The sequence below is a fragment of the Malus sylvestris genome, chromosome 5 (assembly GCF_916048215.2).
Source record: "Malus sylvestris chromosome 5, drMalSylv7.2, whole genome shotgun sequence".
NCBI lineage: Eukaryota > Viridiplantae > Streptophyta > Magnoliopsida > Rosales > Rosaceae > Malus > Malus sylvestris.
Genome location: NC_062264.1, coordinates 10,280,499 through 10,294,666, shown reverse-complemented (window position 1 = coordinate 10,294,666; position 14,168 = coordinate 10,280,499). Strand labels below are relative to the sequence as shown.

Here is a 14,168-nt window from a genome sequence, read left to right as displayed (position 1 = left end):
TATCATTCTTCACAACATGATTGTAGAAGATGAGTATGATTATGATGTCAATGATGAATATGAGCTAGACATGATGAACAATTCCAGAACACTAATATATTGTGCTCATGACACCATTGAAGAACCCATGCAACACGAGCCATTAGAAAGTGATGAATGTTACAATGAAAGGCTCATTCAACGATATACTGCAATTCAATCCTCATACATTCACAAAGCCCGGCAAATTGATTTGATAGAGCACTAGTGGGAATTGAAACAAGCTAAATAAACTTATGTTCATTTAATGTGTATTTTTTTATTTGGTGTGTTTATGAAATTTTATTTGGTGTGTTTTTTAAGTTCATTTAGTGTGTTTTTTTATTTGGTGTGTTTGTAATTTTATTTGGTTTGTTTATGTAATTTTATTTGGTGTGTTTATGTCACTTGAATAAAGATTCTCCTAGTTTAAATAAAGTACCAAATTAAATAAATATACTCTTAGTTTAAATAAAGTACTAAATTCAATAAATTGGAAATCACATAAAGTACTCAATTCAATAAATAAGAAGTTACAACCCAAAGTGATTGGAAAATTATGGGCTCCGATTAAAAACAAATTCCCTAGTCTGTCGTGAATGGAAAATCATCACCTAAACAATTTGTGGTGCTAGGACCATCTCCTCTTGCTCTCGTTTCTCTTGCATGCCTCCTTCGCACCACGTCCTCTTTCTCCGAATTCCAAAAATATTTAGAATTCAGAGACATCGCCTCTACATGCTCCTTCATACTGTCACGATCTTGTTAAGCCTTTCTTTGTTCTTTAAGCTCTTCCCCATAAGCTCTTCCCTTTCCTTGCCATGAGCTCTTTGTGCTTTTCCTTGTAGGACATCGTTGAACATTGGGGATTGGGTAAGGATATTGAGGTCATTTTGAGCTCCCAGAACATCGAAAAAAGCATGCAAAATTCATGTATCAAATGATGTCACCTCCTCCAAAATGATACTTTTCGCTCATTTTTTTTTTTCCCCATAAGCTCCTTGCCATGAACTTGGACAGTTTTTCTAAGTCTAGTGCATATAGTCGATGCTTCTAATCATACCAGGAAAACCTCACATCTCACCCTTCTTCAGATGCCTTTGCAAGTCCATTGTTGTAGGTCTCCGGAGGTACTCTATGGTGTAGATAGATTCAATTGCGGAGCAAAACCTCATTAGGGACTCAAGAATGGTTGATTTCCCCATCCTCGTTATCTCATCCACTTGGTCTGCAGATGTTCCACATGCAAGCATCTGCAAGGCAGCAGTAATTTTTTGCTTAGGAAAGAGACTCATAACACCAAAAGCATCATTCTTTTGCAAAAAGTAAGAATCATGGTTGCAAACAGCAATCATGATTTTGTTGAACAAATGTCGTTCCATTCTAAAACAACATCTAAAGTACGTATTAGGGAATGCACTGTTATGGACAAAATAATCGTCCAAGAGATCCTTACCTCGTCATTGCCTGCTTCTATCAATGTTTGCAGAACGACTGGGCCTGGAGATCTCATCCAATTCCTCTTCCATCTCATTTTCGCCCCTAGAGATTGAACATTTATTCCCCTTGTTTAAACAATTCTTTCTCTTGCTCATCGATTTCCCACAACATCCATGATGAAGACATTGTAAGAAGAAAGTAGAAACTATGAATAATAAGGATAAATATTTTGATTTTGGTGTGTGATTTCTTAGGATGGATGGTGGGTTATTTGGAGGAAGAATAAAGGATTAGGTTGTAGATAATGTCACGTGGCATGCCGTCATTCGTTAAAAATCTGATCGAAATCTATCCTTAAAGATTGCAAACAGATTGTGACACGTGGTGCGACATGATTGGTGAAAAATCTTGTCGAAAATCTATCATCAACGATTCTGAAAAGGTAACGACACGTGGCGTTACAACATTGGATAAAAATCTTATTGAAATCTATCACCAAAAATTGTTTTTTCGGATAATGACACGTGGCGCAACGAAAATAATTAAAAATGTTATCCAAAATTACAAATAAAATTAGGCTTTTTTTATTAGCACCCCCACAAAATATTGAATGCACCCCACATTAAAATTTAATATTAAATGACTTATTTACCCCACTATGCAATGACAATTTTGACCTTATTAGGTTTTAAAAAAAATAAAATAAAAAACTCTAAATACACCCAAATCACTAAACCCTATTATTTATCTTCTCAACTATCAAAACCCTCCCACCCTCCATTGTTGAACAAAACCCTAACCAATGAAACTACAAACATGTTGATTGAGAAAAATTGCTTTTGACGAATGGGTTGAGTGATGCATGTGAAGCTTTGTTTTAGGACCATCTTGGAGAAGTATTGTTTGTTGAGCTGCCAGAAAATGGTCACTCAGTCTCTCAAGGGGGCAGCTTTGGATTGCCTTTCCAGAATGTTGAGGAGGTCATTGAAATTAAACTAAGTGAAACATCATTTGATAATTTTGGCATATTAATTTGAATTGGTATTGATTTTTTTTCACAACTTTTGGAACGACTTTTGGAACGACCAAGCCCAGAGGTCGGATGGTCATCTAAGGTGATGTTAGTCTTGCTATCCAAATGACTCTCATGAATATGAACCTTGATCAAACGTACAGAATATTTGAGCATATTTGAGCAGATAGTTTTCCGGTAAAGGTTTCCACCTATTTTACTTTATAGATACACTTAACTGTCTTTATAAATCATTGATTTTTATAGAGTCGGTTGAGATGAAACATGTTCTGAAACAACTTCTTTTGAAGGTTCTTTGAAATTTCTGCAGGTATTTTTGGAAAAAGAGTGATATGTCAGCATAGTCATGGTATATGACAATGATAATTTGAAGAACCATTTAAAGTATTTTGGTAATCAACATACTTAAATTTGAATGTGATATATCCGTTTAGTTTTTTATACACAATGACAATACTCAAGTATAATTTACATCATATATCTTTTGAAGTACATGAAACTATGAAGAAAAAGCCATAATTAATCTGATTATGGGGTTTTGTTTTATATCAAGATATAGCAGCAGAAGGCAGACTTTGAAGAGTTCACGCTGCACAGAAAGATGATGAAATGCTACCCATTGTATCCATCGTTGCTCCACTGGAGGCGAAGCTTAAGCTTTCTGCAGGAGGTATATTTCTGTTCTGCAATATGACGCCTTTAATTTGTTTGTACATGGGAGGTATAGAGTGTTCAATGTGTATTTGGTTTCCATATTGTTTATGGATCTATCGACTCATTTAATACATGAATCAATAATTATAATGAGTTAATTTTTTTTTTTACATGAGCACAATCAAGTTGTTTACACCTGAACTCATGATAAAATTTATGGACCTGCCATTATGTACACATATAAATCTGCTAATAGTGTTCAGTTTTTTACTTGGTCTTTTCTTTTTATTAATTTGTGGATCAATTTTAGTTGCTAATCATTGTTGGAAAGGTTAATTAGTCCCATTACTTAAAATGGGTGTGCTAAATTGTGGTTACGGTTTTAAACCCTCAGCAGAGCGCAGGTTTCTTTGCTAGTTTATCCTAAAACTATACTCGAGCTCCACCTTATCTGCAATCTCAAATGCCTTCTCAATCTGATTTCATCATAAACCGAAACTTGCATTGCAAATCACAACTTTTCAACCCTGTACAGCAAGCACAATCTCTGAGACCGAGCGAAAAAAGCACTTCTTGTGGAGGAATATAAGGAGTATATTGGGAAATGTGGGGTGTATAGAAGATGTGGGGTGTATGTACAAAATATAAGGTGTATATTGAGAATGTGAGGTGGGGGGGTATTATGGGAAAGTATGTGGGGTGTATTAAGATAATTTTTAAGTGAAAACGTAAATGTGGGGTGTATTAAGTATGTGGGGTTTATTCAACAATTTGTGGGGTGTTAATATAATAAGCCATAAAATTATTTTGTATTATTTTATAAAATAAAAAGTACTAACATTTTATTACCTATTGCTATAGCTATATTCAATTAGGGGTGAAAATGTAAAAAATAATTACTGTTCATTAAATATAGTTACTATTTATCGAAAGGGATTCAATAGACAGTCGCTCTGGGAGGCCTTCCTAGGTTTGAGGTGCTCTAATAGTTTCACTACTCCATGGCCAACTCGTTCTTTACCTCCGGTCACACGTTTTTGTTTTTATTACATATTCGGCGGTCCCCACAAATTGAATCGACATGTGAAGTTAATAATAAACAACTCGGGGTTGGTGGACTCGAGTCCTGGACGCATTTTCAAGGCATGGATATACATTCATTATTATTTTAATATAATAATTTTTAGATTGAGACGTGACCCGTTTCATTTAAGTTACTATTACTTTTAAAAATGCAACTACAATTTACAAGTGTGCTTTAGTAGTTTACTAGAAAATAAGCCCACGCGTTGCAGCGGGAACCACTGTTTCAAGCGTAAGTGCATGACTAAGACACATTTAACCTGAATAAATTCAACACAATCATGAATGAACAGAGAGAGAGAGACACATGAGTAAATGAGGTCAATAAGATAAGCAGCTTGACTTTTATATACATTCAATTGAGCTAACATGTAAAGACATTGCACAATTAGTAGGAAGAAACTGAACATTCTTGATCACAAAGACATCGTTGCCAAAAAAGTTCTGTTTCCATAAGAAACAAAAGCAACATGAAGTTCACACATATTTTGCTTCAGCAACTAATAAAAAATATAGAAAGTATTCAGTACTTGTTCCAGTAGCTAATTTTCCAAGCACAAATGTTCAAAGCCAATAATATGCAGAAGCCCTGTTTCCATATGAAACAGAAGAAACAGAAGCAACATGCAGTTCACACATATTTTGCCCCTGCAATTAAGACGGCAAAATATATGTCCTACAGGCTAGGCACCTATTTCAGCACTTACCAAAAACTGCAAAAGTGTTCTGTTCTTGTTTGAGCAGCTAAGTTGTCAAGCACAGATGTTCAAACCTAAAAAGGAGGTAAAAACAGAATCACACCCTCAAATGCACCAATGCAGATAACACACTAATGCCCCTTCACACAAACTGCAGGCCAAGATGCGCAAAAAACATTTGCATATTCCTTGAAGGTTTCTAGGCCTTTGTTATATTATTTATTAAGAACCAAACTTTATCCCCCAACACTAAATTTGTTGTAGTCACAATCCCATTGCAAGGGTTGTAAAACTCAAAAGCTTATTGTCCAAAACCAAAACAATTTGTACCATTTACATGCATGTGCAACATATGCCTTACACTGGAAAAACATCTAAAATCAAATGCAAATTTATAAATCACGTACAGATTTTGTTTTACATTTTTATAATCAAGTAGCAATAGCAAGTAAAATTACAAACTTTCAAAAACCTGAGAGTAGAAATTAAGATGTAAAGATATCCCGAAACATACAACATACTGTATAGAAGCTAACAGTAAAGGTTTGTGAAGCAAACTGCGGCATGAGCGTCCTCTTGAACAAATTGGAGGTACTTTAGCCTCAGTTCCTCCTCCTCTGTCAAAACAATTACAAAAACATAGTAGCTTAACTAAAAAATGCATGATGAAATGGATAGTTTTCATGCAGAGAAAGAGAGTACTTTAATTTTTTTTTATATAATATGAGACAACTATAATAATATACCTAGCATTATATCTTAGGTACATGTATAATAATACACAATTTGATGCGTGCCTAAGTAAATCTTTTAGGATTGTCAACTGGCTAAAACATATTAGAAAATAATCAAAAGAAAGCACTTTTGGTTGGTTAACTATTATAAACAATGGAAATTAGTATGACAGTACCAAACTAAATCCCAATTAAGACAAAAGGCCTGCTTGACCAAGTTTAATAAACCAACATACTGAGGCGGTAATGCCAACAGGCACATAAATAGGAAGATTTGCAGCAGCCTTTCTGGAATAGCAACAGCTCAAACTACTTGAAGCTACAATAATGAAGGGGTGAATTTAACTAATTTTACTCGGTTATAAGCATATCAAAACTGCAGGAGGGGGGAGAGAGTTAGAGTTAGATAGAGGGGGGAATTTTTTACAGTAATTATGGCTTACATTCTTGATTTTCTCTTGATGACTTGCACGTTAAAAAGTCAAGGGTCCAGAAAAACTTCAAAACGATAAATAAGAAATTATGTCCATATCATATAACGTGGTAAGGAAAGAAGCAATGCAAAACAGTCTCTAAGAACCAAGTTGGCATCCAAAGGCACCTCAACAGTCTCAAGAATTTTGTTCCAAGTATAGTCTATCTTTTATTTTCAAAATGAAACATCTTCATGTACCAAGTAAATGATAACATAAAGTATCATTTTCAATCGACATAATTTTTTAATCGAACCCATATCTATATCTATATATATATATATATATATATATATATATATGTATGTATATGTGCACGTAGAAAAATCAACTATTTCCCTAGTACTAACAAAATTAGTAGTGTATATATGTAACATATATGTATGTATGTATATGTGCACGTAGAAAAATCAACTATTTCCCTAGTACTAACAAAATTAGTAGTGTATATATGTAACATATATATATATAACTACACTTTTGGATTTGGAGGAGGAAGCAACTATACCCTGAATATATCCAAGGCTAATGAAAAACTTGACTTGTTTGTTAGTCAGTTCTTTGCTCAAATTTCTCTCATTATATGTTCTTGAACCTGGACCCATGCGCTTGTACTCTTCACATGCCACATTGCTGCAATTTCAAATTATATTATTAACTCTCAAAACTAATTATATGAAAATGCTTAATCATGTTTTAAATGACATAATCTGCTTACTTGTTACATTCAGGGTGGTTATCGTCGCTCCAGCCGGCAGGGCTAACCACCTTGGTCATGTTGGTGTAGGCATACACCATATGGGGTCTGCCTCTCCAAGCCCTGCCCAAATGTGTCACTGCCTACCCCATTAATTATATGTTACATTGTTAGTCACCAAGCATCAAAAGTTCGAAACCAGGACTTGTAGACAAACAAAAAGATTAACTACACATATCTTAATTAATCCACCCAAACTATGTTTTGAGAGGGGGAAGGAGAACAATCATGTGGAATTTACAATTTATATGGTGAGACTTGCATAATCCACTCAATCGTTGTCGTTCGTATACATTCTTCATAAATTATATGAAAATTATGGGGAAAACAAATAACATGCATACATCTATATACGTATGGCTTAACACCTGAGTGTAAATACACTAAATATTAACATTTAGAAAATGAACAAACCTGTTTGCGAAACATAGACGAATCATCGAGCTTCCCGAAGTTTCGAGGGACATGAAGATCGTCTTCTCATCTTCCATGCACACCTGCCCCAACAACCACTATACTCAATGCTAATGAAAATTTCAAGGACCAACAAAGAATGTTGGAATTTCTTGAACCAAAAACAACTAATATTGATCTTAATAGAAATTCAGAACTTCGATCAGATTATAGGATTTTGAAAAATAGTCAATACCATCTGAAACGAAATTCCACATTTCTCAAAAAATTATGAAAACAATCTTGTTTGCGTTCCATGAATATTCCTAGTATCCAAATAGCATGTAAATTTTCCTAGCATCCAAATGATTGGTCAAAAGCTCAAAAGTCCAAACAAACAATTAAAACCAAATCCTCAAATGTTTGGTTGGAATGAAGAGATTTAGGGGGGATTGAAATTCGAAAAGAAAGTTTTACATCCAATCCACCCATTACAACCCCTGGCATGAAACTAAATCCCACACCTACTCAAAAGACACAAAGCAGAAAATTACTCAATTTCAAAATCCAAATCAGAAAATAAAACCTCACCATTTCTCTCACTCACCTCTTCATCCCACATATCTTCTCCTCATATTATGATAAAAGACCTCTCTTCAAGTTTGGCCTCTGATAGTTGGTCCATCTCAAGCTACAACTTTTCCAGACCTTAATAATCCTGCAATTCAGACCAACCCACTACAACCATAATCAGTGAACAGTTTACATTAAAACATTTGAAATTACAGCCCATTTGATAGAAGATTAAGATTTCATTGTTTTAATAGAAACACCGAAAAATGAACATTTCACATCGAAGAACTAATTTCTCATTATTTAAAAATTAGTCATCAAATTTCATAAATAAAATTAAAAAAAAAAACCCAAAAGAATGCAAAATATTGGAACCTTTGGGTGAGCAAGTAGAAGACATCGCCCTCATTCCACATATTTCCATTGTGCTACAAATTCACTACTAAATAGCAAAAAATTCAAGTTTGTTAGTCATAATATATCTCAAAAATGAACTCCTAAAAGTAATAAGAAAAGAAAAAGCACTAAAATTGACAGGGAAGAAAAGTTAAATTGTTAGTCATTTGAAATATCCAAGTTGCAAATTCTAATTCTCTATAACCGATGAGCCATATTGAGCTCATTTGTGCATTCGATGCAACCTATGAGCCACATTGAGCTCATTTGAAATATCCAAGTCGCAAATCCCCCCCAAAAAAACCCCGCAGAGCCCATAGATAAAGTGACAGTTTACCTTCGGAGTCTCAAGAACACCGCCCTTGACCTGAGTCAAGTCCTTATTTATAGAAATACCACATGTAGCAAGCACAGGATCATCATCATACTGGTATTTTTTCATAGCCTGCAATAGTAAATCAAATGAGCAAGAAGAATTATTACAATATGTGGTAAAGAAACTAAACCTTTCATGACCTGCAAACCTATATCAGTCATAGTTCTTATTCTTTCCTGAGGCTTCTGCCTTAATTTTTCAACTAAGGATGCCCTCTGCTTTGAAGATAATGCTTTTGTATACCGTTGAAGCGAAACAAATGAACAAAGCTAAAACACCAAGAGAAACCCCATGGGGAAGCACAAATCTAGATATCAAACAAAGGAGTTCCAAAAAGATAAGACTAAGAGTCTAAGAAAGAATAATATGAAAATCAAAAGAAACTGGCATACCTCCAGAGGCAGATAGTAAGGCCTTTTGGGCTTGCCATTGATCAAAACCCTAAATAATCAAACCAAATCATTACACAGAGTTTCCAAAATACATTTATCTTAGTGCCAGAAGGAGAACCCTAAAATTATAGCTTAACTAATTGAAAGATAAGAAGTAGAAATAAAAATATTCAATACTTACAGTCACTGTTTCAACTGAATAATAGCCACGGTCCACATAATCTCCCATAAACAAATAGTTTGTATCTGGGCACTGCAAAAAAAATTGCAACAGGAAATTAATGTTATTTTTGGAAAGTGAAGCATCCAGCAGAACAAACCAGAAAACTACAAAATAAGAAAGAGAAAACATCACCAATAAGTAGCAACCAATTAACAACCTTGAAGAACACATACAATAAATTAAATAGCCCAAATCAGAACAATACCTTTCCTCCAATGCGGAAAAGCTCCGCCAGATCATGGAATTGTCCATGAATATCACCACAGATAGTTACATGGCTTTTTACAGGCTGCAACACATAAAACCCAAAATGGTTATTCATTTACCTCATGACATGCCCAAATCTTTATAGGTCCAAAACCTGTATGAAATAATACAAAGAAAGACATGAAACAGAAACTTGCAACTAAAAAGGCCCACCTGGACATTGCTTTCTTCCATTAATATTTCCTTGGCCTTCTCGCAGAGCACCCTTACCTATATTAAACAAACAAATTAAGATGAAAATTATTTACATCACTGAATGAAAAATAAACTCCGAAGAAACCATAATAAAAAAAAGGTCCTTTAACAAACATTAAATTGAACATGCTTCCATTTCAATACAGATTTCCATTTTCTTGCTCATTAGCGCTTTCAAAAAGCAAATATTTTGGTCCTATTCCGTATAACATTGTATAGGCTGGTGTACCATAGAACATAGCCAATGTTCTGAAATCCAAGAAGCACCATAGCAACTCAGTTTTGAAGCAAAAAAGTATGCTATCAGCCTAGCATACCCACACAACCCTCCATCCATCCCCAAGAAATATTGATATGATTACATGCACTATAAAGCACCTACACAGCATGCAGATTATTTGGCAAATCAAAAGTTGTATAGAGTTTCCTCCAACAATGGAACGTAAACTAAGGAGGTTTCACATTACTGATTTCAGTACTGTCCAGATAAGGGAAAATTCAAGGCATCTCCTTAACAATGTATTACAATGTTCACATTTAGCCAAAAACAGACTCAAATACTGCACTCCATGAAATCTCTGTTAATCATAACTCTGCAAAGGTCTATAAATTTGTTGAAAGATTTGGTTTTTATGGCCTTGGACTCAGACACCCAAAATTCGTTTTTCCTGTTTCACAAATCCCAAAGGCAGAAACCTGCAGTGTCACAGAAAATGGGATCTGACCCACATTGCCAATACCCAACCCTAACAGCAAAACACATCATTATAACCACCAAGTTCATGCATTTCTTTAGAATTTTTAACCCAGTGATAAATCCAATAGAAGGTCAAAAACCCACATCAGTGGTACATTCAATTTAAAAGTTAAGAAATCTAACCCACTTATCTATTGCATTAAACCTTAAAGACAGCTCCACCTTCTAATTTAAAAGCTTAGTCAACGTACCACCTCCTAATATAAACACTTGCTTATAAATATGATTTATAAATAGTTTTGACATTAAACAAAAGAAATGCTTAGGAAAATCAAATTTAACAGAGGTCATTCCTGTAGCAGGGATCACTCACATAGGCCAAACGTAAACCATATCCCAAATCCCCCCTAAAAACACACCAAAAAATTGGAATGATTTTATTCTAAACAAAAGGCCAAATGTTAAGCATTAACTAATGAGAATTAAAATTTGTATAAACTCAAGAATTCAAAGTTTCAAATGTGATAACTAAAGATCTGATTTAGAGTCTAGACAGAACCAGATGTTAGTATCGGCTCTATTGTACCAGATTACTCTCTCAGTCTAAAGCCCAATCAAGTGCCAATTCAGCCCAACTTCCCATTTAAAGCTGTTTCCAATTGATTATCTACCATAAACTGTTTTAATTCATTGCTGACACGCTGCAAACAAATTGGGATTCAGAAAGTTGATTGTTTGCTAGTGCTCTAGTAAATTGGAAGACACAATCATTCTACTTTAGTCTATTGGCTTAATAAATTATTGATTGATTACAATCAGACAAATTGGAAAACACAATCATTCTACTTTAGTCTAGTAAAGTATTAGCTCGTGCTCTAGTAAAGCTTGTGTTGTGTTGACCCATAAGAAACGCCAATTACGACAAAAAACTCATGACCTTAAGGCAATAGCTCTCATGTGGATTAAATAATTTGAACCAAAAATTAATATATTTTATTTTCAAACATTTTTCTCATAACTGAAATGATGAAAGCGGTGCGCGCATCTTTATCTTTCAGTATATTCAGCTCAACTACCTTCAAGTTTAAAATGAGATTGTGAATGCATGAACCTTTATAATCTATCTAAATTTGTTATTAAGCATTTACTGATAGCCAGGTAGTAGGTATCAATCCAGTTTCCTGTTGTGTGATAGAACCTTAACTCTCTGGTTGAATTAACATGCATACTGCTGCCATAATGCATTACTAAGTGCATATTAATCCAGTCAAATCAATTAGGATATCCAGAAAGATGACAACAACATAAAAAATGGCCACTCTCATACAATGATGAAGATGAATTTAAACGATTCAATCCTACTACAAACGAAAATCCCTAGAGAGGAATTTCAGCCCAGATTTGCTTATGCATTGAAAATGAAGATTTCAGAAAATGAAACATAAAAGGATTGAAAATTCTCGAAAAAGAAAAAGGACTTACAGTGACGGACAGCGGAGAACAGAGATGGACAGTGTAGGACAGTGTAGGCAAAGTTTTCGTAGTTGGGTGAAAACAAAAGCAACCACTAATACAATCAAGTAAAATAAATGCAAACCAAGAACATGTAGAACTATATAAATAAGGAATTCAAAACATTATAGCAGAAAATCAATTACATACAACTTTTCTTTAACCACTCTTTAAATGCAGAAAACTTAAATTAAAACTAACAAACACATACGCATAAGCACATTACTTACACCCCAACCACTAAATAAGTGCAATTTGACACTAATCCACTACTGCTTACAGTCCCATATCTAACAATATATACACATATATATATGCACAAACATGAAGATTTCATAAAATGAAACATAAAAGGATTGAAAAATCTGGAAAAAGAAAAAGGACTTACAGTCACGGACGGCGGAGAACAGAGATGGACCGTGTAGGCAAAGTTTTGGTAGATGGATGAAAACAAAAGCAACCACTAATACAATCAAGTAAAATAAATGCAAACCAAGAACATATAGAATTATAACAATAAATTTAATTTGACAGATAATTTTCTTGCTGAAAAACTTTGATCTGCAAAACCAAATAACATTTTTCAACAAAAAAAGAACTAATTTAACAAAGCAAATACAGTATACGAAAAACAGCTATTCAATTTAGCTTCACTAAGAATACAGGAAGTCCATTCAAAACGACCAAAAGGATACAAATATAGAAGAACCAACCTTTTTGAAAGATCACTGGTTCCATCGTACTTTCAATAACTTTAGCATGAACCAAATTATCTGAAATAAAAACAAAGTCCATTAACTAAATCAGAAGAAAACCAATACAGATTAACAGAGAAAAACGCATTCACACACATGCATAATACAATACATACATATACAATATATAATTAAATGACATACCTTGATGGCCTGTGGATCTGCAACCTTGTTTCGAGAAGAAGAGCAAAAGGAAACAATTCTAATGATGAGGCAGTACAAACTTCTGAGTGGGTACTGAAATTAGAAAAACGTAAATTTCAAACCATTTATAAGTCCCAAATCACAAAAGCCCCAAATTTAAACAAATTAAAGCCACCCGGATGTACAACCCGAAGAACTCACCGGAAAGCCCTGGCTTTTCTACCTAAAAAATCCCTTTAAATCAAACCGAAAAACTGAAGATGGTTACCTGAATTCAATAAAAGTTAAATTATAATGAATTTACTCTTAACCATGGTTTTTTCAAAAATCAGAAAAACCTAAAAATATCTAAAACGATCCCAAATTTTGGAACTGCTTTAAACCAACCTGCCATGAAATTGGGTCCACTGCGCTCGCCATTTCCCACTTCCTCCGATCGTTTCTGATAAAACAAAAATTTTTAAATTGTAAATTTTCAGATATTAATTGGAAAAGAAAGCGCAGAATTGGTCAAGTCCGCACCTTCACACCTCGTTTCTGCGGTTGAATGAGTTCTCTCAGCCGAACATACAGAGTGAGAATGGCGAGCCGTCAAGGAGTTCGCGGCTGGCGAGACTGAGAATGGCGAGAGAGAGAATCGGTGAGGGATCTGAGGGAAGTTACAGAGTGAGAAAAGGGAGGGATGGGGGGATTTGATGGATGTTTACAGAGAGAGTCGGGAGAGAAAGAGGGTATGAAAGAGAGGATGGAACAGACGGAAAAGTATTGCACAGAGTGCGGTGGCAATTTCGTAAATAAATAGAAATTTCAATCTGAACAGTAGTGAAGGGGCGGTGGCAATCTTGTAAATAAATTGAAATGTGGTTCAAAACACTGTTCATTGGTACAGTGCAATTGAAAAGCCTTCTTTAGACTAAAGTAATGTCGTATTATGTAACCTAATTTAATATCGTTAGGCTATATAGTTAACTTAGATAAATACAATTAGGGGTGGAATTTTTTGTCAAATTACCATACCAACAGAATTACAAATCGTACCATACCAAAGTTGTGCCAAAAAATTTGTATCATTGGTAATGGTACAATATTTGTACCGTATCATACATTTTTTGGTATGGTAATGGTATTCAAAACCATTAACAGTGGTATACCGTACCGTACCACTACTATTAATATTATATTATTTATTTATTCATTTATATATAATTAGGTATTATTTTTATTATTATATATGCACTTTATTTTTTTTCCTAGTCATTTATCTAATCATCTCATCATCTAACCTCTATTTTCCCAATAAAAAAACCTAAGCCTTCTTAAGCTACGACTCTTCATCTTTTCACTCTTCTAGCCAC

General features: G+C 34.3%; 2 protein-coding genes across 5 annotated transcripts; both read right to left on the bottom strand.

Moving 5' to 3' along the window:
- Positions 1-4,531: 4,531 nt before the first annotated feature.
- LOC126621019 (probable pectinesterase 48) lies at positions 4,532-13,581 on the bottom strand. 4 transcript variants are annotated; one of them, XM_050289382.1, is made up of 9 exons: positions 13,336-13,581; positions 13,201-13,255; positions 13,015-13,081; positions 12,814-12,906; positions 12,628-12,687; positions 7,305-7,402; positions 6,852-6,973; positions 6,642-6,766; positions 4,532-5,543 (listed from the first exon to the last, which is right to left on the bottom strand). In XM_050289382.1, exons 6-9 carry the CDS (start codon positions 7,317-7,319, stop codon positions 5,458-5,460), a joined length of 348 nt encoding a protein of 115 aa, XP_050145339.1. In that variant the 5' UTR covers positions 7,320-7,402; positions 12,628-12,687; positions 12,814-12,906; positions 13,015-13,081; positions 13,201-13,255; positions 13,336-13,581; the 3' UTR covers positions 4,532-5,457. The 4 variants fall into 4 exon arrangements, with proteins under 4 accessions (XP_050145339.1, XP_050145337.1, XP_050145340.1 ...); XM_050289380.1 differs by having other exon boundaries at positions 7,305-7,387; XM_050289383.1 differs by having other exon boundaries at positions 7,305-7,387; positions 13,344-13,581.
- Positions 8,785-13,233, bottom strand: LOC126622542 (uncharacterized). Its single transcript, XM_050291333.1, has 12 exons — positions 13,201-13,233; positions 13,061-13,081; positions 12,814-12,906; positions 12,628-12,712; positions 12,303-12,377; positions 12,195-12,204; positions 11,885-11,969; positions 9,664-9,720; positions 9,449-9,532; positions 9,202-9,273; positions 9,021-9,069; positions 8,785-8,935 (listed from the first exon to the last, which is right to left on the bottom strand). The coding sequence occupies exons 1-12, from the start codon at positions 13,231-13,233 to the stop codon at positions 8,898-8,900; spliced, it is 702 nt and encodes a 233-aa protein (XP_050147290.1). The 3' UTR covers positions 8,785-8,897.
- Positions 13,582-14,168: the final 587 nt, after the last annotated feature.